The sequence below is a fragment of the Larus michahellis genome, chromosome 19 (genome assembly GCF_964199755.1).
Source record: "Larus michahellis chromosome 19, bLarMic1.1, whole genome shotgun sequence".
Classification (NCBI taxonomy): Eukaryota; Metazoa; Chordata; class Aves; order Charadriiformes; family Laridae; genus Larus; species Larus michahellis.
Genome location: NC_133914.1, coordinates 4,760,338 through 4,784,057, shown reverse-complemented (window position 1 = coordinate 4,784,057; position 23,720 = coordinate 4,760,338). Strand labels below are relative to the sequence as shown.

General features: G+C 66.9%; 2 protein-coding genes across 5 annotated transcripts; one reads left to right on the top strand and one right to left on the bottom strand.

Annotated features, from left to right (window-relative positions):
• Window positions 1-380: 380 nt before the first annotated feature.
• LOC141733077 (digestive cysteine proteinase 1-like) lies at window positions 381-7,089 on the bottom strand. Its single transcript, XM_074562872.1, is given in 12 exon segments — window positions 381-751; window positions 995-1,184; window positions 1,813-1,974; window positions 2,065-2,156; window positions 2,660-2,853; window positions 3,787-3,982; window positions 4,058-4,301; window positions 5,015-5,187; window positions 5,292-5,384; window positions 5,621-5,680; window positions 6,901-6,985; window positions 6,988-7,089. Coding segments are annotated over 12 exon segments (1,770 nt in total). The 5' UTR covers window positions 7,081-7,089; the 3' UTR covers window positions 381-563.
• Window positions 7,090-10,280: 3,191 nt separating this feature from the next.
• FGR (FGR proto-oncogene, Src family tyrosine kinase) lies at window positions 10,281-23,267 on the top strand. Of its 4 annotated transcripts, none has more exons than XM_074563094.1 (13): window positions 10,281-10,514; window positions 16,218-16,278; window positions 16,591-16,843; window positions 16,955-17,057; window positions 17,362-17,460; window positions 17,662-17,765; window positions 17,846-17,995; window positions 19,079-19,234; window positions 19,708-19,887; window positions 20,047-20,123; window positions 20,236-20,389; window positions 21,421-21,552; window positions 21,776-23,267. In XM_074563094.1, the coding sequence occupies exons 3-13, from the start codon at window positions 16,603-16,605 to the stop codon at window positions 21,982-21,984; spliced, it is 1,605 nt and encodes a 534-aa protein (XP_074419195.1). In that variant the 5' UTR covers window positions 10,281-10,514; window positions 16,218-16,278; window positions 16,591-16,602; the 3' UTR covers window positions 21,985-23,267. The 4 variants fall into 4 exon arrangements, with proteins under 4 accessions (XP_074419195.1, XP_074419190.1, XP_074419194.1 ...); XM_074563089.1 differs by lacking the exon at window positions 19,079-19,234 and adding an exon at window positions 18,476-18,640 and having other exon boundaries at window positions 21,776-23,264; XM_074563093.1 differs by lacking the exon at window positions 19,079-19,234 and adding an exon at window positions 18,476-18,640 and having other exon boundaries at window positions 16,218-16,309; window positions 21,776-23,264.
• Window positions 23,268-23,720: the final 453 nt, after the last annotated feature.

Below are 23,720 nucleotides of genomic sequence, written 5' to 3'. Positions count from 1 at the left end.
CAGTGGGGCAGAGGGTGGATGCCTTCCCCCCACCCCCCCCGCAGCCCTCCAACAGCCCGTGCCAGGAATTTCTCATCTCAGCAGAAATCCCTGGGGTTGTTTGTGCTCCACCTCGAGAGAAAGGGCTGGAAAAGCCGCTCCCCTCGCCCTGGGTGTCTGGGACCGGCTGCCAGAGCCAGCTGGCTCTGCCAGGAAGGCCCCGTCCCCCCTCCCCGGGAGGCCCCTGCCATCCCACGGGACGGAGAAAACAAGCCTGGGGACAGGGACCTGTGCAGGGGACAGACGGTGTGTCACGCACCGCGGGCGCTGGGGTCTGCAAAGGGGGCAGAGCCGGGTGGGCAGCAGTTGGATCCCTCCTGTAGAAGCAAACCAGTATTTTTCCAGGGTCTTTATTGGCAAGCTCACAGCTGGGTCCTCATCCAGCCCTTTGTCCGGCTCCCCGTGGCCCTGTCCCACCATGTCCCCAGCTTCTTCACGTGTGGTGGCTTGCACCGAAGGGGCTGATCCAGGGATGGGTGCTGGGAGCATCACCAAGGGCTCTCCCCGCAGAGCCGGGAGGTGGCTCAGGCCAGGATGGGATAAGTAGCTTCGGTGGCCACGCCGCAGTTGTTGTCCTTCATGGCCATGAGGATGTAGCCGTCGTTGCCCCAGTAGGTGGACCAGGAGTTCTTGATGAGCCAGTAGGTCTCTCCCTGCAGGACCCCATAGCCTACGGCCAACACTGCGTGGTCCAGCTCTCCTGGCTTATTCCCTGCAGGCAACAACATGGGAGATGGCCTGATCGGACAGAATCCCTCCCTGCCTGGAGAACATCCCTGTCTGGAGAGCATCCCTGCTCCCCGGAGCTGCCGGCAGCACTGGGGGTGGCTGTAGGACCAGTTCCCTCTTCCACCCCTTGGCCACTCAAGCTGCTCAACAATGATGGGATCCCGGGTGTCCCAGCACGTCCCTGGGCACCCAAGTGTCCCCGTGCCCCACGTGCCACCCAACTCACCGCACTTGGGCTCGTAGTAGACGCCGTTGGAGTAGAAGGAGAAGGTCTTGTGTGAGGCATCGATGCTGACGGCCACGGGGCCGTGCTTGTAGATGGCGGCTTTGACCGCCGTGATGTTGCCGGAGGTGACGTTGACGTAGCCCGTGATCTTGGCTAGCATCTCAGACTGGTTGTAGTGGCACAAGCCGTTCTGCAGCACCCGGAGGAGGCGGGGGGGGGGACACTGCGTCATCCAGAGCCCCCAGGTCCCCTGCCCACCACGGCTGCCCCCATGCAGCTCTGCTCTGATGCAGGGAGTGATCGGGGACTCGGTTTGTGACAGCATCCCGGCTCGGGTCCCTCTGTCCTCCCTTGCCCATCGTGGTGGGGACGTCTTCCCGCTCGCTGCAGGGACACAGGGTTGCCCACACGCAGCACGGGGAGCTGGCTCTGCCCCCAAAACCCCGGGGGGGCTGTTGCCTGCGTTTTGCAGCCACGTCCCTGCCTCCGGGGCAGCCCTGCTCCATCCCTGCCCCCCAGGGTACGGAGGGACCCGTGGCACCACCCATGGGTGGAGGAGCCGTGTCCCTGTTTTGCAAGAAGAGAAACTGAGGCACGCGGTGATGAAACCGCCCAGCTGAGCCCTGGGGCTTGGCCTTGGACCCTGCTTTGACCCACAGGGAGCCTGGCGCCTTGGGAAGGAGGTGACGTCCCCGTCTCCAGAGCCCGTTAGCGTCTCTGATCGATCCTGATCGCCCCACCATGGCTTCAAAGCCTGGCCCGGGGGCCACATCCCGAGAGCCGGGGGGACCCCGGCAGGAACATGGGGCCACCCTCACCTGCCCCTTGTAGGACCCGTAGGACTCGGTGCTGGCGATGCCGCCGTGTTTCTTGATCCACTCGTAGGCTCGCCACTCCTCGCCCCCGTCGCAGGCGTAGTTCCCGAAGCCCCAGGAGCAGTCGATGAGGACTTGTTGGGACAGGGGGGTCAGCACGCCGGTCTGGGTGGGGGGGGACACACGCCGTAGGGACGGGGACGGGCACCCTCCAGGCACCCCAGCCATCCCTATGGGGCACGGCCCCGCTCTCACCTTGAGGAAGAGGGCACCCTCCATGGCACCCGTCGTAGCGAAGCTCCAGCAGGACCCGCAGACGGCCTGGTCCTTCACGGGGGTGACGGCGCCTGGGGACAGCGGGATGGGGATGGGGGGTGAGAGGCTGGGGTGGCACCGGGGATTGAGGGCGGGCAGAAGGGAAACTGAGGCAGGAGTCGAGGGCTCGCTGTGCTCCCAGAGGCAGCGCAGCCAGGGCTTGGCGCTCATCAGGGTGGGGGGCAAAAGCACCAGCGGACCTGCGGGACCCCCACCCTTGGGTTCAGCAAGCTCTGGGGGTGTCGCTCCCAGCTGGTGGGGACACGGGGGGAAGCCAGATGCGGCTTCAGATGCCACATCTGTCGCTGGGGCACCAGAGCGAGTGAGGACCGAGCTGCCTTTTGCCAGATAAACCTTTGCTTCCATCTGAGCAGAACGGGGGCCACAGGGAGATGTGGGTCCCCCGGCACAGCGTGGCCCCACGGGCTCCCAAGCGGGGTGATGGAGAGCGGGGCGGCTCGCTGGAGGAGCAACCTCACGACACCCAGAGGGCGAGACCCCCCCACACCCACCTTTCCCCGGACCCCGCACCTACCGTACATGCGCCAGTCGAGGCTCTCGGGCAGGATGAGGCCGGCGTAGAGCTGGACGGGGAAGGGCTGCCCGTTGTTGGTGACCCCGCTCCGGCGGCGTCCCCGCAGGGCGGCCAGCTCCTGGGGCGTGCGGTCGGCCAGGTGGTTCAGCGCCAGCGTGTAGGAGAGAGCGGCGCGGTTCCTGGAGTGCACGAACCTGCGGGCACGGTGGCGAACGGCGTCAGCGATGCTGCCTGCCGCCGCGGCGGCGGCGCAACCCTCTAGGGATCATGGAATCACGGAATTTCAGAGTTGGGAGGGACCTCTAGAGATCATCCAGTCCAGCTCCCCTGATAAAGCAGGATCGCCCAGAGCACATCACTCAGGGCTGCATCCAGGTGGAGCTTGAAAGTCTCCAGAGAAGGGGACTCCACACCCTCCCCGGGCAGCCTGTGCCAGGGCTCTGTCACCCCCACCGTAAAGAAGCTTTTTCTCATATTTGATCGGAACTTTCTATGTTCCAGCTTGTGCCCGTTCACCCCTCATCCTGTTACCGGGAACCACCGAAAAGAGTCTGGCTCCATCGTCCTTCAACCCACCCTTTAGATACTTGTCAACATTATTAAGGTCCCCCCTCAGCCTTCTCTTCTCCAGGCTGAAGAGCCCCAGCTCTCTCAGCCTTTCCTCCTAAAGGAGATGCTCCAGTCCCTCCATCATCGTTGTTGCCCTGCGCTGGACTCTCTCCAATAGTTCCCTGTCCCTCTTGAACTGGGGAGCCCAGAGCTGGACACAGTATTCCAGTTGTGGCCTCACCAGTGCAGAACAGAGGAGGAGAATGACCTCCCTTGACCTGCTGGCCACACTCTTCCCTACGCAGCCCGGAATTCCGTTGGCCTTCTTGGCAACAAGGGCACATTGCTGGCTCAGGGATAATTTACCGTCTACCAAGACCCCCAGATCCTTTTCTTCAGAGCTGCTTTCCAGCAGGTCCACCCCTAACCTACACTGGTGCCTGCCATTCTTCCTCCCTGGGTGCAGGACCCTCCACTTGTCCTTGTTGAACCTCATGAGGTTCTTCTCTGCCCAACTGGGATGGGGAGCATCCCCACGGGGGGGGTCGGCATCCCCCCCCGGCTCCCTCTGCCTGTACCTCATGTTGTGCACGAAGATGCTCTGCCTGTGCTCCATCTCCCGTGCCGAGCCGTACCGCCGCCCCAGCCGCCTGCGGTAGTGGTGGAAAACCTCGTGGGCCCAAGGTTGGTGCCTTCCCACCAGGTCCTCCATGGGGTTCGCCAGCACCCGGTGCTCCGCCGAGCTCCCCGGCAGGTCCCCGCACTTCTTCGTCTCTGGGGAGCAAGGAGGGGACGCCATCAGCCTCAGCCCCACGGCGGGGATTGGGGGGGTTCCCCAACCCAGCTCACCGTTGACGGGGAGGTCGAAGATGGAGGAGGGGAAGCTGTTGTCGAAGTCGCTGTAGGCGATCTCGTACTTGTCGTAGTGGGAGCCCAGCAGGCTGTTGTAGCCCCGCATCTCGTAGTGGACGGGGGCCACCCCGCAGCTGGAGTTGGTCACCCACATGGTGTAGACGTTCTTCTTCTGCGCCCAGCGGGTGACGTTCTGCCAGACGGCGCAGTACCGGCCCCGGTAGTATTCCTCCCGCAGGAACTGGGGGAGACGTGGCATCGGGGAGGGGATCTCGGGGTGAGGAGCCCTCATCACCCCCCAGGCTCGCTCCTTCCCACCCAGCGTCTTCGCAGGAGCACCGGGCTCTCGGGATGGATCCAGCGGCTACATGGCTTTAGCACATGTGTGGGGCAGAAAGTGGGGCACGGATTCGGGGTGCAACACAGGAGACAGACCCTCCGTGAGGCTCAGCAGTGCCCTGGGGTCACCCCGCTGTGCACCTATAGCCGGGGGGGCCTGGCTGCACGTCCCTTCCAAAAGCCTCCAGGTTTTTCCTGCTTGTTTCCAAGCTCTCGCCCTGCGGGCACGTGTCCGGCTTTGGTGACAGCTTGGTGTCCCCATCGCTCACGGGCTGCACCCCACCTGCTGCGCCCAGCCCTGCCGGAGGCCGGGGCCGGCGGGAGCTGAGCCGCCGTGCAGCGACTTGCCCAAGTTTTCCCGAAACGCCGGCGCTCGTGTGGGCTGCAACACGTCCCAACACGGCTGCCGGGGTTGGGAAAGGAGTCGGGAGTCCGGCCCCGATCCGGGTGGGGAATAATTGACCCTCCCTGCGCCCCGGGGTGCGGGGACATGTCCTGGCCTGTCCCAGCACCCCGCACCCCCCGGGATGGAGGGGAGCGCCTCCAGCACCCCCCACCCAGAGCCTGAAGTTGCTCCGGGCACCGGCTGTGGATCCGGGCTCCGGCGTTTCTCACCTTGAAGCCATCCATGCTGGGGAAGACGCTCTGAGCCTTGACCACGTCCTCCTTGGAGCCGGGCAGCTGGAAGCATTTTCTGGCGTTCACCTCCTTCTCGGTGGTCTCCGGCGTGATCTTGTAGCGCATCCCGTAGGGTTTCACCGCCGCCAGCTGGTAGGTTATCACCTGCCCTGTGCCAGCGCGGCGGGGGAAACTGAGGCACGGCGGTCCTGCCCGCGTCCTCCCTTCGCACGGGGCTGGGGACGGGGCAGGGTGGGCACAGCCCGACGCTTACCCCCGTAGTACTGGATCCGGCTCTTGTTTCCCGTCAGGTTGTACCAGGCTTCGAAGGGCTCCTCGATCTCAGCGTAGGGCAGGTTAATGACGCCTGCGGGGTCCCCGAGGCCTCAGCACCCCGACATCCCCCCCCCCCCCCCCCCGGCACCCGCAGAGGGTGCAGACCCACAGCCAACCAGACTGCCCTCCCCATGGGTGCTGAGGCGGGGAGAGGCACCCGGCTGTGGGAAACTGCCCCAGTTTGGCACTGGGATGGTCTGGTCCTGCCCAGTGCTGAGCTGCGCCGCCCCCCACCCTGTGGCGAAGGATTCTATGGGGTCCCGTTACCTCGGACGTGGTAGATGGAGCCGAAGTGGGGCGGGCGGCGGTGGAGCCCATAGTCCTGTCCTGGAGGGCAGAGAGGGCTTGGGGTGAGGGAAGGGTGTCCCCCCCAGCCATGGCCGAGCAGGGGACAGGGCAGGAGGCTGCCCGAGCCAGCGTCCCCCTTCCCCGCAGCCCCTCCTGGGGTGGGCGGTGAGGGGCGGCTTGGCCAAAAGCCGCTCCACGAGCCCACGCAAAGGACACCGACCCGCTGCCACCCTCCCAGGGCCAGATCCAGGGTTGGCACCGCGTCACGACCTGCCGCCGCGCTGGAGCGAGCCCTGCGATGTGGCACCCCCGGGGAACCCCGGCTGCCGGGGGCTGGTGTCCCCGTGGGAGGCAGTGCCACCCCAGGGCTGGTGGCCGTGGCTTTGGGCCATGTTTCCAAAGCGGGAAGCGGCCAAGCTGTCCCCTGACAAGCAGGGCATGGATGAGGGATGCCGGCGAGCCGTCTAGTCCCGCCTGGCGTCTCCCAGTGACCTCCCCAACCTCCCCCGGGGCTCCCAGCTTGTGCAACCCCACGCCAACACACCCGCCGCTGGGAACGGGCCTTTGCCTCCGTCAGCATCTTCCTCCTCCCCGGCAGCGATCCGGCAGCGCCTGCCCCATCGCCGTCCCCAGGCAGTGGGGACCAGACCCGGCTCTGCCTCCGCGCCCAAAATCTGGGGCAGGCAGGGACCGGCAGCCCCCCCGCTGTCCCGTGGGTGCCCGTCACGCCCTGTGGGTCTGGGCACCCACAGAGGGTGCCCAGGGCAGGAGGAGCGATGGATCCAGCAACGCCACAACCCTGCTTGGCTTTACACCCACCCGGGAAGGGGGTCCTGCGGGGCCATGATCCCCCCCCTCCCCTCCCCTCCACAACCCCTGTCCCCTCCCGCTGCTTCCAGCCTCCCCGGTTTCCCTGCCGGCTCTTTGCAGGCAGCAAGGTTTGGGAATGGTTTGGGCTTGCGCGCCTGTTAAAGCCCATCTGGCTCCATTTAGCCTTATTTTCACACACACACACACCCCCCCCCCAGCCCCTCCAAGCCCTCGAGGCACATCCACCCCCCCCCGCCCCCCGCCCAAACCCTCCTCTCTCTTGGGGGAACTGCAAATCTGGGGACCCAACCAAGCAAAGAAACCACTTCCCCAGCCTGCCTGCCCCGCGTTCCCAGCAGGGAGACCCGCCTGGGTGTCCCCGGGGTGTCCCCGTCGCGGGGAGAACAGTGCCATGGTGGGGCAGGGGGGGGGCCACACGCCAGACTCACCCCGGATGGCGACGCAGAGCGCAGAGGCCGTGAGCCAGCGGAGAACACCCATCCCGGCCACCCCGGCTCGCCCGGACCCAGCTCTCTCGCCTTTAAGCTGGAGCCGATGGCGGCGAAACCCGGCTGAGCCAATGCCGAAACCGGGGCCCTCCCCGGGAGGAGGGAAGGAACCGGCATCATGTGGTGCCTGGCGGGGGGGACGGGCACCCCAGGGTGCTCGTCGGGGTGAGCGTGTCCCGGCAGGGTCCCCCCGCGGAGGGAGATGGAGCAACGGCGGGTGCTGCAGGGGGACGGGAGGTGCAGGATGAGCCCCCAAGAGCCGCCAGCAGCATGACGGGGGGGGTGGATGGTGCAGATTGGAGGGGGACACTCCAACCTGGGGCGGGGGGCAATGGGGCTGCGCGTCCCCCCCTGCCTTGTGCAGGGGGAGAGCTTCCCTGGGGCTGGGGGAGTTCTTCGCCGAGCAGCCCCGATGCCGGGGCGATGGGCAGGAGGGCTGGGGCTGTGAGTGCCACGAACAAACCAGGCTCTGAGACTGGGAGCGCTGGGGGGCTTGAAAGGGGGGCTTGAAAGGAAGGAGGGGAAACGCGAGCACCCCCCAGGCAGCCCCGAGGGGGACAGGCTGAGCCGCCCCAGCCCCCAGGGCTCGGGCAGAGGGCTGGACACGGTGCGCGTCACCCCTCGCTCGCTGCTCAGCCTCTCTGACCGCAAAGAGGGAAACTGAGGCACGGGGGGGGGGGGGGGCTGGGCTGAAAGGGAGAGCGTCCACTAGGGAGGCAGGGGAGGGTTTCCTCCACCTACACAGGGAAAACACCCCCTTCCTCAAACCCTTACCGGCCTCCCAGGGTTTTGGGGGCTCCCCTGCCCCTCTCTGCCGGGGGTCCAGCCTCCCCAAGCCGTTGGGGCAGGGATGGGGACACTCCTGGAGGGGGGGATTTATATGCCACACACCCCCCCCTCCCAATTTCCATCCTGCACACAGAGACCAGGCTGGGAGCCCTCTTGGCAAGGTTGTCCCCCCCCACCAAGGGGATGTCCCATGCCAGGCTGTGACCCCCAGGCCGTGACCCCCATGGCAGCCCCTCTCCCCGTGGTTTGCCAGACTCACCCCCCCCGCCATGTGCTGCCTGCTCCCATGGGACGGGGATTCAGCATCTCTGACACCCCAGCACCCACCCTGCCTTGTGCCAGAGCACCCCACCAGCGTGCTGGCAGCCTGGGGGGGTGGGGGGGGCCGGCAGGGTGGAGGGCAAGTGCCCCCCCCTGGGGATGAAGCCAACCAGAAACACCTGGGCCTGCAATTTGGGAAGGGTCCTGGGAGCCCAGGAGGAGCCTGGAGGGTCTCATCACTCTGCAGGTGACGGCAGCCCCTGTCCCTGCCGTGCCCTGTCCCCTCCCAGGGACACTGGCAGGGCTGGCTCCATCCCCAGCAGGGTCTGAACCTGCAGGCCCCCCCCCAACAAATCCCAGAGAGCCCCAAAAGCCCCCAAAGCTGGGACTAAAGCAGAGCTGTGATCCGCGCCACCCCCGGAACGAGTCGGGGGGTGACAAGGCAAGTGTGGCACCAGCCCGGGGGGGGGCACGTCCTTGTCCCAGTGGGGGTCCGAGGACTTCCACCAGCCCAGGCCCCCACCGTGAGAACCGGAACCGCGGGGTTCAGACCCACCATTACACAGGAAAGAGGTCAGCCTGCGAGGGCTAACCGCAGGGCGAGGAGGAGGAGGAGGGGGAGGAGGAGGAAGGCTCCAGAGAGATGGGGAAGGACCCCCACCCACCAGCAAGGGCTGCGTGGGGAGATGGGGCAGCCGAGCCGAGATGCAGCCAGCTCCGCGGGGGGAGGACGACCGCAGTCTCCTGCCCTCCCCGTGCACTCTCATCCCCACTTAGGAGCACGGCCCCATGCCGGAAACTGTGGCCGGGGGTTGGGGGGACATCAAAATATCACCGGCCCCTCGCTGTCACCGGCCCCTGCGGTGGGAAGGTGGCTGTGGCCCAGGGCGGGGGGTGGGGGGGGGGCCTGCAGGATTGGGCCCAGGTCAGGCTGCGGAGGGTATTTCCAGCCAGAGAGGTTTTGCTTTGGAGGGGGGGGGGGAATGCCCTGCACCCCTCATCAGCATGGGGGTTCTTCACTGACACACCCCCCCTCCCCCCCCAGCGGGATTTCCCCCCCCGCACCGAGACTCCCTCGATCTGGCAGTTGGGGTGCCAAAAGCTTGAGGTGCTCTCTGCGGACTGGGAGCCCAGGCAGGGGGCGGGGGGGCTCACCCCCCTCTCCCAGAGCTCGCCAAAGTTTTTGGGTCAGAGTCACCGATGCCAAACCTTGGGCTCATCCCACCAGCGCCTTTACCTGGATGAGGAGTAAATAAAGGGTCTGGTGGGCTACTGATGGCCACTGTAGCCTTGAGCTGGCCAGGAGCTGCACCCCATCCTGGGGGGGACACATGGGAGCCCCCCCAGAACGTGGTCCCAAGCTACCAGCCGGGCAGGGTGGGCTCCTTGGCCCCCCTAGAATACGGTCCCAAGCTACCAGCCAGGCAGGGTGGGCTCCTTGGCCCCCCTAGAACACGGTCCCAAGCTACCAGCCGGGCAGGGTGGGCTCCTTGGCCCCCCCAGAACACGGTCCCAAGCTACCAGCCGGGCAGGGTGGGCTCCTTGCCCCCCTAGAACATGGTCCCAAGCTACCAGCTGGGCAGGGTGGGCTCCTTGCTCCCCCTAGAACACGGTCCCAAGCTACCAGCCGGGCAGGGTGGGCTGCTAGCCCCCCCTCCACAGCTCTGTCCTGCCCCAGGCTCACCCCGTCCCAGCAGAGCCACCGTGGCAGGGCCCCCGTGCCAGGGGGACGGGGCGGCTGCTGTGGGTGCTCTGCCATGGGAGGGTCACCTTATTCCTGCCCCTCGCAGGGTCGCAGCCCCCTGTTTGCAATACCTTGTCCCCGTGCTGTCCCCTGCCTGGGGATGCTGGCCCGGGGGGGGTGGTGGTGGGGGTGCTGGTGGTGCTGGGGGGGCGATGGGGTGACGCCAAGCTCTCGGGATGGGCGCAGGCAGCCTCCGGGAGCGGAGCTGGAGCCCACGGACCTGGGCATCCCCATGCAAATCCCTGTAAATCCCCACAGACAGAGCGTGGGGAGCTGTGGCAGTGTCCCCCCCCGCCCCGTGCTGCTGGGGACCGGGGACCCCTCGATACCAGTCTGTCCGTTCCCCCCACACACACACATGCCCATGCCACCTCCACGGGCAAGCGACGGGCCCCGGCGAGCGACGCCGGAGGGTGAGCCGGCGGCCGCCCCGGCTGGGTTGACTGGTACAATGAACACGTTTGCTGGGAGCGCTGGGAGGAAGGGGGGGGCCGAGGGGAGGGGAAGCTCTTGCTGGGCTGCGAGAGCTGCCGAAGAGACAGGGGAAACGCAGGCACGGGCTCTCCCGCTCTCCCCGCGGCGCCCGCCTCGTCCTGCCCTGCCACGCCACCCGCCTCGACACCCCGGCCACCAACGCCGGGCGGTTGGGGGTGCTGGGGTGGCCCACCCCCCTACCACCCCCCCCAGCCCCGGCCTGCCATCCTGCCGGGAGCAGCCTGGGAGCGGGGGGTCCATGCGAGCCGGAGCAGGAGGACTGACGGTAGGAGGGATGCGCGGGGCGGCATGGGGTGGTGGGGGGGCTCTGCAATGGGGGTCTCTTAATCCCCTTGCTGTGTGCTGGGCAGGGGTGCTAAGAGCTGCCCCCCCGCCGTGTGTGGGGTGGCTCGGGGTTCAGCGTGGGGACAGAGAGCCCTGTGACCCTGGGGGGGCGGTGTTATAAGGGGGCTGCCACCTGCCTTCGTCGCTCCCCCCTGGGTAACGCCAGCTGCTGCAACGAGCCTGGGGTGGGGGGGAAGGAGACCCCCGTCCTCCCCATCCTGGGGGGGGCAGCAGGTCAGCGGGGGGGGGCAGCACGCCCCGGGGCCGTGGCATGGGGAGGGCTGGGGGCAGCCACCAGCCCCTGCTCGCCCCCCCGGCACGAATCGGTGGCAACGCCGCGGCAGGGAGCCTGCGGAGACAAATGGTGCCTTCGCCCCCGCCGGACCCGAGCGCTGGGGAGGTGGCAGGTCACGGCACCCCAGGGGACACCGCTATGGAGACGGAGGAGGACACCTGCTCCCCCCATCCCTGCAGGTGCCCATGGCGTGCCAGCCCCACAAGCGCTCACCGGGGGGATGCTGGGGGGCTGAGGTCTCCCCGACCGGGGCTGCGGGGCTGAGGCCCTGGCCGGAGCGGGTGCTCCCCCCGCTCCCCGCAGCTCTGCCTCGTCCCCCGGTCCTTGGTGTGTCCCAAGGAGGGGACAGGAACTCGCCGCTTCCTGCCCTGCACAATTCCCTCCCCGCCCCGCTCCTCCGGGGACATTGTATTTGGAGCCCTGGCCGGCTCCCTCCCTCCGCCCCTGCAGCCCCTCGGATCCGGGAATTGCTCTTCTTCCAGCGGAAATCCTGCTTTCCCAGCCAGCGATGGGGCTGGGAAGCCGGGGGCAGGGAGGGGCGGGGGGGCAGGGGGGGGCTCCCTCTGCCATGGACATCTCCTCCCAGGGCCAAGGGGACACCCCCTGCCACAGACCTGGTTGCTGGCGGGTGGGCTCGTGGGGACAGATGGGTTATGGGGGGGTGGCGAGTCCTTCCTCTTCTGTCCCAGGGTCCTGGGGCGGGGGGGGGGGACAGGCAGCGCCCTGTCACCTCCTGGGGCTGGCACAGGGACGATGCCGGCCAAGCACTGGCCATGCCCAGCCGGACCGTGGCTGGTTTTGGAGGGCTGGCAGCCCCATTTGAACCCCGTCCTGCTGACGGGCAGGCAGGGGAAGGGGTGTCCCTGCGGGCATGGCCACCGGAGAGTGCCCGGGAATAGCACCGTCCCACCACCACCTTGCCCAGGGATCAGTGGGCATTTCCAGCCCCCTTTGTGCCCCAACCAGGGAAACCCACGCTTGGGGGATCCTCTCGCAGCTGTCACCCCATCCGCATGTTCCCAGTGGAGTGTTGCATCCCACCGGTGTCCCCATGGTGGTCTGGAGCCGTGTGCTCCTGGCGTGGGTCTCTCTGGCCACGGCAGGACCCTTCTCGTCCCTCCTCGCACCCCCTGTCCTCGGGGAACCTGCTCCCACCGGAGATGAGCCGGGCCGGGAGCTGCCATGCTCTGCTGGGAGCTGTGGGGGACTCGCCAGGCACTGGGTGAACTGGGGGGACTGGAGCAGGAGCAGGGCTCTACCCCAGGACCCTGGCTCCGGGTCGCAGGGCTGGACTCGGGGCTGGGGGCAGCAGTGAAGGAGCAGGGACGTGCCACCGTCTGGCACCACACTGAGCCAAAGAGCAGGCGGTGGAGAGGCAGGACGTGTCCTCTTGTCCCCTCCCCAGGTCTGCGGGGACGCTGGGGCCGGGTTGGGGACACGGCTCGGTGTCGTGGCTCCTAACGAGCTACCTAAAAGGAGGCACCTTCCCCTTCTGCGCTGCAGCTGCGTCGTGCCTCAGTTTCCCCTCCGGGACCAGGGAGGTCCAGAGGCGCGGGGTGATGGCGGAGCCCGAGGGGGCTGCGGGCTGGGCTGTGCGGCGATCTCGGTTCCTCTTCCCCCGGGGGAGGCTGTGGCAGGGCGGCGAGAGCCACCGGGGTGCAAGGCCACACGCAAAGGATGGGGGGTGTGCAGGGCAAGGCCGGGGGGGAAGAAGGCATGGGGGGGGGGTCACAGTCTACCCAAGGGGCTACAGCCCCCGCTCAGCCCCGCTGTGGCCCCTGCCTGCCACCCCCCCACCCCCCCCAGCTGCCACTGTCCCCAAGGCCTGGGATCCTGCCAGCCCTGAGGTTCCCCTTGGTGGCCACAGCACCGTCCTCTTCCTCCTCCTCCTCCCCCATGCCGTGCTCCCGCTGCTTCCTCCTCCCGCTGCATAGGTGCCAGCCAGGTTCCTCCGGCTGCTGCCCCTCTCTGCTGCCCGCATGTCCCCGGGGAGATGTGACATGCCTGGGTGCCACCCTGGGTGGCTGAGCCTGGCTCGTCCCCATAGCACTGGGAGCGTGACATTTCCAACAGCCCCCGTATCTCTCCGTACGGCTGCATCCCCCCCCGGCCCCGTGGAGCCTGACCCCTCCATCGCCGTTATTCCCCACAGGGGAGTGGAGGCATGGGATGGGGGGGATCCCCACGGGGTGCCTTGGTGCTGGAGGTGACACGCAGGGTGACACCGGTGGGTGACACCGGGACATGGTGCTCCGGCTCAGAGCTGGGAATGGGGCTGAAACCACCCGTGTCCTGGGAGGGGGGGGCCGGGGAGCAGATGGACGGGCGGCCGGGGATGCATCATGCCCAGCCATGCCCGGCGGGGCGGGGGCCGCGGCGGGGGTGATGAGTTGGCCGGGTCTCAGCGCGGGGCGGGAGCTGGCAGCTCGGCCGGGACCGGTGCCGGCGGAGCCGGTGCAGGAAGGGCTCGGTTGCCATCTGCTCCCAGGCTCCAAACAGCTCCTTTTTGGGAGAGCCGGGGCCAGACGCCAGCGCAGGGCCGGCTGCGTCCCCTCCCTGGGGACAACGCGAGGGGACAGCTTTTGTGCCACCCTGCCCGGTGGCAGGGACCAGCTTGGGGGGGGTTGTGGGTGCCCGGAGAAGGGGGAGCATGGGTGCAACGCCGCTGGGCACGGCGGGAGCAGCAGCGAAGCCCCGCGGTGCTGCGATATTTCGGGCTTGTGCTTGCCTAGAAGATGGTCCTCGCCCGCCCGATCCCCGCCGGCAGCCGTGGCAGCACCGAAATTCAGCGAAATGGGAAGTTGCTGAGCGCGATGCCGGCAACGGGGGGTGTGTGGGGAGGGGTGATTCCCACCCCAGAGGAGACAGGGTTTGCAAGGGCTGGGGATGTTCGTCGGCTGAGATGGCCACTCGCTGTCAGCAAAAAAATAACAAACCCCCACTGGCCAAGCCCTCTCGGATTTGGCAACGCTGCCCCGTCAGCAACGGCCGCTGCCTTGCCACACTGCTGGTGTCGAAAGCGAAGGTGGAAGGGGGAGAGCCGGGGCCCTTCCCGCCGAGAGAGAGAGGAAAGTGAATCAAAGAAGCGTGATGGGGGAAACCCGCCTGAAAAGTCTCGTCTGCCCCAAAACCTCCCTCTCCCCCGGCTCTCCGCAGCGCGGGGGAACAGGACATGGCTGCCGGGCCGTGCATGCTGCATCGCCGCAGAGCCCTCGGCCGGAGAGCTCTGCCCGGTCCAAACTGGGCAGACCGGTCTGGGTGGGTGGCCAGCAGCCAGGGGAGGTGACAGGGCTGGGGACAGCAGTGGTTTCGGTGCAGCCGTGGTGGGAGAGGTCCGATTTCCTCCTCCTCCTCCTCCTCCGCGACACCTTCGCTGCCGAGCGCGGCCCCGGCCGGAAGAGCTGGGCCCTGACCGCAGCGAGGAGAGCGGGGTCCCCTCCTCCCCCGAGTCACGGCTTCCCCTGCCGAGCCCGGGGGACGGCGGCGCTTCCAGGGCTCCTTTCCACCCAGCCTGGCTCCCTCCGGCATCGGGGCAGCCGGGGGGGACGCGTCTCCCCATGGAGATGGGGTGATGGGTTTGTCCGGGATGCGGCGGGAGGAAAACCTGCTCAAGGATGTGGTCGCGGCCCGTGTGGGGGTGGTTCAGCTCATGCAGGGGTGTCGCAGTTTGTACAGGGGGGTGCTGCAGCCCGTGACGGCTTGTTTTAGCTCGCGCAGGGGTGTTGCAGCCCATGCAGGGGTGTTGCAGCCCTTGGAGGGGTATCTAAGCCCATGGCGGGAGTATTGCGGTCCGTGCAGGGGTGTTACAGCCTGGGCAGGGGTGTTTCAGCTTATGCAGGGGTGTTGCAGCCCTTGGAGGGGTATCTAAGCCCATGGCAGGGGTTTAGCAGCCCGTGCCGGGGTGTTTTATCTCATGCAGGGGTGTTTTAACCCATGCAGGGTTATTGCAGTTCGTGCAGCGGTGTTGCAGTCCATGTAGGGGTGTTTTAGCCCATGCAGGAGTATTGCAGCTCATGCAGGGGTGTTGCAGCCCTTGGAGGGGTATCTAAACCCATGGCAGGGGTGTAGCCGCCTGTGACGGGATGTTTTAGCCCACGCAGGAGTGTTTTAGCCCATGCAGGGGTACCGCAGTTTGTACAGGGGCGCTGCAGCCCGTGCCGGGGTGTTTTAGCTCATGCAGGAGTATTGCAGCCCATGCAGGGGTGTTGCAGCCCTTGGAGGGGTATCTAAGCCCATGGCAGGGGTGTAGCCGCCTGTGCCGGGGTGTTTTAGCTCATGTAGGGGTGTTTTAACCCATGCAGGGATATTGCAGTTCGTGCAGCGGTGTTGCAGCCCGTGCAGGAGTATTGCAGCCCATGCAGGGGTGTTTCAGCCCTTAGAGGGGTATCTAAGCCCATGGCAGGGGTGTAGCAGCCCGTGCAGGGGTGTTTTAGGTCATGCAGGAGTATTGCAGCCCATGGCAGGGTTACTGCAGCCCATGCAGGGGTTTAGCAGCCTGTGCCGGGTTGTTTTAGCTCATGCAGGGGTTTTTTAACCCATGCAGGGATATTGCAGTTCATGCAGCGGTGTTGCAGCCCATGTCAGGGTGTTTCAGCCCTTGGAGGGGTATCTAAGCCCATGGCAGAGGTATTGCAGCCCGTGCAGGGGTGTTTTAGCTCATGCAGGGGTGTTTTAGTCCATGCAGGGTGTTGCAGCCCATTCAGGGGTGTTGCAGCCCTTGGAGGGGTATCTAAGCCCATGGCAGGGTTACTGCAGCCCGTGTAGGGGTGCTGCAGTCCATGCAGGGGTGTTTTAGCCCATGCAGGGGGGTTTTAGCCCATGCAGGGGTACTGCAGTTCATACAGGGGTGTTGGAGCCCTTGGAGGGGTATCTAAGCCCATGGCAGGGGTGCTGCAGCCCATGCCGGGGTGTTTTAGCTCATGCAGGGGTGTTTTAGCCCATGCAGGGGTGTTTTAGCCCATGCAGGGACATTGCAGTTCGTGCAGCGGTGTTGCAGCCCATGCAGGGGTGTTGCAGTCTGTGCATGGGTATTTTAGCTCATGGCAGGGGTGTTTTAGCCCGTGCAGGGGGTGTTGCAGCCCTTGGAGGGGTATCTAAGCCCACGCAGGGGTGTAGCAGCCTGTGCAGGGGTGTTTTAGCCCACGCAGGGGTGTTTTAGCCCATGCAGGAATATTGCAGCCCATGCAGTGGTGTTTCAGCTCATGCAGGGGTGTTGCAGCCTGTTCAGGGGTCTTTCAACTAATGGCAGGGGTGTTCCATCCCTTGGAGGGGTGTTGCAGCCCTTGGAGGGGTGTTGCAGCCCGTGCAGGGCTCTTGCCCTCCGCCTGATGCCCTCCCCGGTGTCCACAGGTGCCTCTTCTCCTCCCCGAGGTGACATGGAGCAGCTGAAGTGACCCGAGGAGCCATCGCAGTGAGTGGGGTCGCCGTCGACAGGAGCACCCGTGGGTGCCAGGGGGGGGACGCAGGGTCCCCCCGCGCAGCACAGCCCCCCTGGCAGCCTGGTCCCTGCCGGTGGCAGCGCCCATTGGGACCCTGGTGTCCCCATGTCACCGCACAAGCTGTGCCAGGGGGTGGCGGGACCCCACTCCTCCCAGCGCTGGGGTGGGCCGGGGCTCATGCATGTACCCCAGTGCCCCTAACTGGGACCGTGTGTGCACACGCGTGTGCCCTGCCGGAGGGGGTGGGGTGGTGGCGTGGGGGTCACGGTCCCTCTGTCCCACAGGCCGTGCCCAGGATGGGCTGTGTGCACTGCAAAGAGAAGGGGTCCGGCAAAGGGCAGGTGGGGGGTGAGGTGGGGGCCCCCCCGCCCCCCGCCTCCCAGTACGACCCCGACCCCACGCAGCCGGGCGCCGCCTTCACCCGCATCCCCGACTTCAACAACTTCCAGGGCGCGGGGGTGCCCTCGGCTCCATCCTTCCCGGGGACGGGGGTCTTCGCCTCCAACACGCTGCAGATGCGGAGCGGGGGCATCACAGGTCAGCGAGGGGCTGGTGGTGGTTGGGGAGGGGGGGCGTGCATCCGGCTGCACCCCTGCAGGTGAGGGGGGGGACCCGGGGGCTCACCGTGGTCCCCTCCACGTGCCGCAGGCGGGGGTGTGACGCTCTTCATCGCCCTTTATGACTACGAGGCCAGGACGGAGGATGACCTCACCTTCCAGAAAGGGGAGAAATTCCACATCATCAACAACACGTGGGTCCCGTCCCCCCACCCCGGACCCCCTGCCACCCCCGGTGTCCCCCGTGCCACCCCAGGGAGGTGCCTCTGTGATAAGGGTACCCCCCGCGGGACCCAGGCTCTGCCTCAGCTCCGTGGCTGGATACTGAGAAAACCAGGGCCATGTGTGTGATGAGTTGGGTGGTCTCAGCAGAGGCGGGTGCCCTCCGTGGCGGGGTAGAGCGGGGTCTGGGGGTGCTGTGTGTGGGGAGAGGAGGTGCAGGGCAGCCAGGCCGGTCCGTCTCTCCCTCCTCCTCACTCTCTGTTCCTCTTTCCCCAGGGAGGGTGACTGGTGGGAGGCCAGGTCGCTGAGCTCAGGCGCCACGGGCTACATCCCCAGCAACTACGTGGCCCCCGTGGACTCTATCCAGGCAGAAGAGTGAGTCCAGGGGGGACGACACACAGGGATGGAGGGGGGACCCCGACCCTGTCTGCCTTGAGCCTGGGTGTCTTGGCGCCGCTGGTGAGCCCCGGCAGTGCCGCGGTGCTGGCAGGGGGCCGTGGCGTGGGGTCCCCCTGGGTGCCCCTTGGCGGTGCCCCCACCCCCCCCCCCCCGGCGCTGAGCCCGGCTCCTCGGCAGGTGGTACTTCGGGAAGATCGGGCGCAAGGACGCAGAGCGACAGCTCCTGTGCCACGGCAACTGCAGGGGCACCTTCCTCATCCGGGAGAGCGAGACGACGAAAGGTAGGGGGACGGGGATGGGGACACGGGGGGCTGCGCCCCGCGTCCCTCCCTGACCCGTCCTGACCCCTGCCCCCACCTAGGTGCCTACTCCCTCTCCATCCGGGACTGGGATGAGGCCAAGGGGGACCACGTGAAGCACTATAAGATTCGGAAACTGGACAACGGGGGCTACTACATCACCACCCGCGCCCAGTTCGACACCGTCCAGCAGCTGGTCCAGCACTATATAGGTAGGGTGGGATGGGGGGCACCGGGGGGGGAACATTGCAGAGGGGCAACGGGGAGGGGTGGGAAAAGCCCAGAAGACCCTTTGGCAAGAGACAGCCGGCTGGGCTAACTGGGTTTAACTGGCGAAGGAGGGGGCTGCTCTGGTGGGGGACCCCCTGAGGGTCCCCCCTCTTCTGTATCCTTGGTGCAGGGGGCACCCGGCCGCTCCAGAGAAGTTAAATATCCCCTGGGTCTGGGTGGGCACAACCGGGGGGGCTGGGGGTGCAACCAAGCCCGAGGGGGTGTGGGGCCATCCCTGCGGGTGGCGGATCGGGGGGGGGGGGGGGGGAGCACCCCATACACGTGTGTGCATCTTGGGGGGTGGCTGGACCACGCAGGAGCCTGGACAATGCGCAGGTGGGGGGCAAAGCGCCGGCGGGGGTCCGTGCCCGGGCTGATGCTTGTCTGTGTGCGTGTCCCCCCGCCCCGCCGGGGTGCCGCAGAGCGGGCGGCCGGGCTGTGCTGCCGCCTGGCCGTGCCGTGCCACAAGGGAACGCCCAAGCTGGCCGACCTCTCGGTCAAAACCAAAGACGTGTGGGAGATCCCTCGCGAATCCCTCCAGCTCCTCAAGAAACTGGGCAACGGGCAGTTCGGGGAAGTGTGGATGGGTAGGGCCCGGCGGGCAAGCCGGGGCGAGGGGTGGGGGGGGCGGTGGGGGCACCCCCAGGCCTGGCACACCTCCCCCCCCCCACCAAGGAAGGGCTCTTGCCTACCCCGACAGTTTTCCAGCATGGGGAGATGTCCCACGTCCTGCTCTGGGGTCACGCCAGGGACACCAGGATGCCCCATGACGTCCCTGCAAGGGCAAGCAGCCCCCCCACCTCCCCCCCACCCCACCCCGCCCCGCCATATTTCAGATGGGACCACAAGCAGGAGACAAAAACCAGGCCGGGGGGTCTCCTCTTCGTCATCCTCTTCCTCCTGCACCCTGTGCTCCCTCCGCTCGGCGTGCATGCTCCATTCATCCCATCGCACCCCCTCCTTCCCTCCTCCCCGCCCCCAATCCTTTCTCCCCCTCCCCCCCCTCCACCCCCACCTCCCCACAGAGTGTAACGACGGGTTGTGCCACCTGCTAACCCGCGCGTGCCCCACTATGAAGCCCCAGACCCTGGGATTAGCTAAGGACGCCTGGGAGATAGTGCGGGAATCCATCAGCCTGGACAAGAAACTCGGCATGGGATGTTTCGGAGACGTGTGGATGGGTAAGGCTGGCCCAGCCGGCCGTGGAGGGCGGCAGGGGGGGGGACACGACGTGGAGGGCAGGAGCAGTCCGGTCCTGCCCCCGGCAGGCAGCATCACGGGGTGCCAGGCGGTACCCACCGCGGTGGGGGAGATGGCAGCTTGGCACAGGCTCCCCCGTGGAGGGACGGGGAATGGGGTAAGGTTGGTATTTAGGAGATGAGCTCACGGGTGCCTTGTCCCCACGCCACGGGGTTGGCGGGGGTGGGGGGGGCTCCTTGTCCTGCGTGGGGTATGGTGGTGTCACGCCCCTTCCTTGCCCTGCCCTGATTTCCTTGCTCCTCCATCCATGCATCCCTCCATCCATGCATCCCTCCATCCATGCATCCATCCATCCATCCATCCATCCATCCGGGCACCCATGCACCCCTCCGTCCCAGCCCTGCCGGGGCTGGCTGTCCCCTGGGCTCGCCGTGACGCCCTGTCCCCGGCCCAGGCACGTGGAACGGCACCACGAAGGTGGCGGTGAAGACGCTGAAGCCGGGCACCATGTCTCCCGAGGCTTTCCTGGAGGAGGCGCAGATCATGAAGCGGCTGCGGCACGACAAGCTGGTGCAGCTCTACGCCGTGGTGTCCGAGGAGCCCATCTACATCGTCACCGAGTTCATGAGCCAGGGTGAGCTGGGGGCCGGGGTGGCGGGGGGGAGCCTCTTCTGCAAGCCTCACCCTTCCTTGGCATGGCCAGGGAGATGGTGCCAGGGGTGGGGGCTTGCTGGGGGAGAGGGGGGGGCATGGGTGGTTCTCGGGCGCTTTGAGCAGCACCCTCTGCCCGCAGGCAGCTTGCTGGATTTCCTAAAGGACGGTGACGGCCGCTACCTGAAGCTGCCCCAGCTGGTGGACATGGCTGCCCAGGTAGCAGGGAGGCTGGCACGGGGGGGGGGGTGCCCCCCATGGGGTGCATCCGGGGGGGGGGGGTGGTGGGGGTGGTGGGGGGGGTTGGTCCTCACTTTTTCCCCCCACCCAGATCGCGGCGGGCATGGCCTACATCGAGCGGATGAACTACATCCATCGGGACCTGCGCGCTGCCAACATCCTGGTGGGAGACAACCTGGTGTGCAAGATCGCCGACTTCGGCCTCGCTCGCCTCATCGAGGACAACGAGTACACGGCGCGCCAGGGTGAGCCGGCGCGGTGCCCCGCTGCTTTGGGGACCGCTGCCCTTGTCCCCTCCGTGCTGCGTCCCACCCTGGGCCTGGGGATGGTCAGCCCCAATGCTGGGTGATGGGTGCCCCGGCTGATGGGGGCCCCAGGGGATGTGTACCCCCAGTGATGGGTACCCCGGAGGATGGGCACCCCAGGGGATGGGTGCCCTGGGTGATGGGTACCCCAGGGGATGGGTGTCCTGGGTGATGGGTACCCTGGGTGACGGGCACCCCAGGTGATGGGTAGCCCCGGTGATGGGTACCCCAGAGGATGGGTACCCCAGGGGATGGGTGTCCTGGGTGACGGCCACCCTGGGTGATGGGCACCCCAGGTGATGGGTAGCCCCGGTGATGGGTACCCCAGAGGATGGGTACCCCAGGGGATGGGTACACTGGGTGATGGGTACCCCAAGGGATGGGTATCCCAGGGAATAGGTGCCCCGGGTGATGGGCGCTCCAGGGGATGTGTACCCCAGGGGATGGGTACCCTGGGTGATGGGTGCCCCAAGGTACGGGTACCACAGGGGATGGGCATCCTGAGTGATGGGTGCCCTGGGTGATGGGTACACCAGGGGATGGGCATCCTGAGTGATGGGTGCCCTGGGTGATGGGTAGCCCAGTTGATGGGTAGCCCAGGAGATGGGTACCCTGGGTGATAGGTGCCCCAGGTGGTGGGTGCCCCAGGGGATGGGTACCCCGGGTGTGGGATGCCCACAGTGCAGGTTGCCCAGGGTGCTGGGTACTTCTAGAGGTGGGTGCCCCCTGTACAGGGTACCCCAGGTACAGAGTGCCTTGGATGCGGGTGTCCCCGGTGCATGGTGTCCCAGTGCAGGGCTCCTGGGATGCAGGACGCCCTCAGTACAGGGTGCTCCAGCTGCAGGGGGTCTCTGGTGCAAAGATGCCCCAGGTGTGGGGTGTGCCCAGTGCTGGGTGCCCCAGGTAGGGGGTACCCGGGGTGCGGGTGCAGTGGGGTGCCCCAGACGCAGCTCACCTGCCTCCCCTCGCAGGTGCCAAGTTCCCCATCAAGTGGACGGCCCCGGAGGCTGCGCTTTTTGGGAAGTTCACCATCAAGTCGGACGTCTGGTCCTTCGGCATCCTCCTGACCGAGCTGGTGACCAAAGGCCGGGTGCCCTACCCAGGTACGGGGGCAGCGGGCACCCTTGGGGCGAGCCGGGTGCGTGGGGGGGTGCAGGCAGGGCAGGGGCTGATCCTCCCCAGGGCTGCCACCAGCAAGGCTTGCCCCGTGCCTCAGTTTCCCCGTCAGAGAGACCAGCGCTCAGCTGGGCTCCCAGTCCAAACCACGGGGCAACGCCGCTGCATCCCTGGGCCTGCCTCAGTTTCCCCGTTGCGCTTGTCACGCAGGGATGAACAACCGGGAGGTGCTGGAGCAGGTGGAGCGGGGCTACCGCATGCAGTGCCCGGGCAACTGCCCCCCATCCCTGCACGAGGTGATGGTGCAGTGCTGGAAGCGGGACCCCGAGGAACGTCCCACCTTCGAGTACCTCCAGTCCTTCCTCGAGGACTATTTCACCGCCACCGAGCCCCAGTACCAGCCGGGGGACAACCAGTGACCCGGCGTTGGCACCCCCCCTAGCCGGGCTCTGGGGTGGCTTTTGGGCAAATCTCCCTCTTTTTGCAGGGTGGTTGTTGCTCCTTTTGCCTCTGCCCCCCCCCACCCCCCCAACCTCAAAACGCCTGTCGGGGGGGTGCTCGGGATGCCCCGGGGAGGACGGGGGGCTTTGCACAAGGATTTTGGACTCAGAGAGGGGGGAAAGCTGTGCCCCCCACCCCAGCCCCCTCTTCTGCCCCCCAGCCCCTCTCTTGTTGCCTTCACACCCTGAGAAGTGCTTTGGTTGGGGGGAGGAGGGTGGGGTACCCCACTGTGCCCCCCCCCAAACACCCCTAGCCCCACAGCGTGGCAGGGGGGGGAACACACCTCCCCATGCCAACCCCAGTCTCCTCTCCCCCAGCTCCTGGGGGGGCTCAGCCCCCAGAATCCTGGCACCGACCTGGGGAAGGTCACCTCAACCCCCCCCCACAACCCCCTTTATATCGTCTTTAATTTATAAGATTTTATACTCCTCACCCAGCAGCCGCCTCACCCCCCGGCATCCCCGTATTTGGGGGATCTCCTTGCCCCCCCCCCACTTTTATTTCCTCTCCTTATAGTAGAGCCAAATCCTGAAAGCCATAAACCTCCGCTTGCACTGGGGGGGGGACAAGGGGTCCTGGGAGGGGACAAATGCTCCTGGAGGGGACCAGGAGCCCAGGCTACGGGGGGGCTGTTTCCCGCTGGCCCCATGTGGGGCAGGAGGGGGGGGTACAGGATGGGGTCACCCCCATGGCACCCGGGGGGGGGTCCCGGCTGCATCTGGGCTCGAACCCCTGTTGCAGGCATTAACGGGGGGTGGGGGGGGCACTGGGGGCGCAATGTGAATGTGATGGCACTGGCGGGGGGTGGGGGGATGTGCCACCCTGCCAGCTGGCTCCTGGGGGCCGGCTGCCCCCCCCGGGTACCCCCTTTCCTGCGGGGGGGGGAGGATCTGCCTGTGGTCCCAGGCTTGGCCCCATCCCCACTCCCCATGGCCAAGAGCTCCCCTGCACCCGTGGGGCAGGGCTGGGGGGGGGTGGGGCAGTGCCATCCAGGGGGGGGCGTGGGGGGTGTCTAAGGGAAGGGGAGGGATTTGTTGTTTATTTTTTTTTTAAATCCAGTCTGTAAATAGAGAGAAATAAAACCTTTCTAACAAGCCGGGGGTGGGGGGAGCCTGGGTCCTTTTTGCCCCCTCTCGGGGAGAGGGGCTGCGCTGGTGGGGGATAGACACCGGGCAGGGGGACGGGGGGGTGAGGGGGGTGCAACAACCCTGGCTTGCAAGATTTGGGTGGGGGGCACCCATCCCCACCCCGGGGGGGGTGTGTGTGTGTGTGTCCCAGGTTGCGTGAAGCCAGGACTAAGGGCCGTATCCTCACCCCCCCCTCCAGCCCCAGGGCACAGACATACCCCGGGGCTGGGACGGGGGCGGGGGGGGGGGGCGGGAAACCTGCATGGGAGGGGAGGGCACAGAAAAGCCCCCCCCATGCCCCATGCCCCCCCCAGCCCATTTGGGGCTGCGGCAGCATCTCTCCTTGCAAAGAAAAGCCTGGAAAAAAAAAAAAAAAAAAAAGGGGGTTGGGAAGCATTTGGGTTTGCAAAGCTGCCCCCACCCAGGGCACCCCACATTCCCACCCCCATCCCCCCCCCGGCACCCAGCATCCCCACGGCGGGGCCCGTCCCCTCCTGCTAGGCATGTGCGTTAAGGAGGCAACAGCG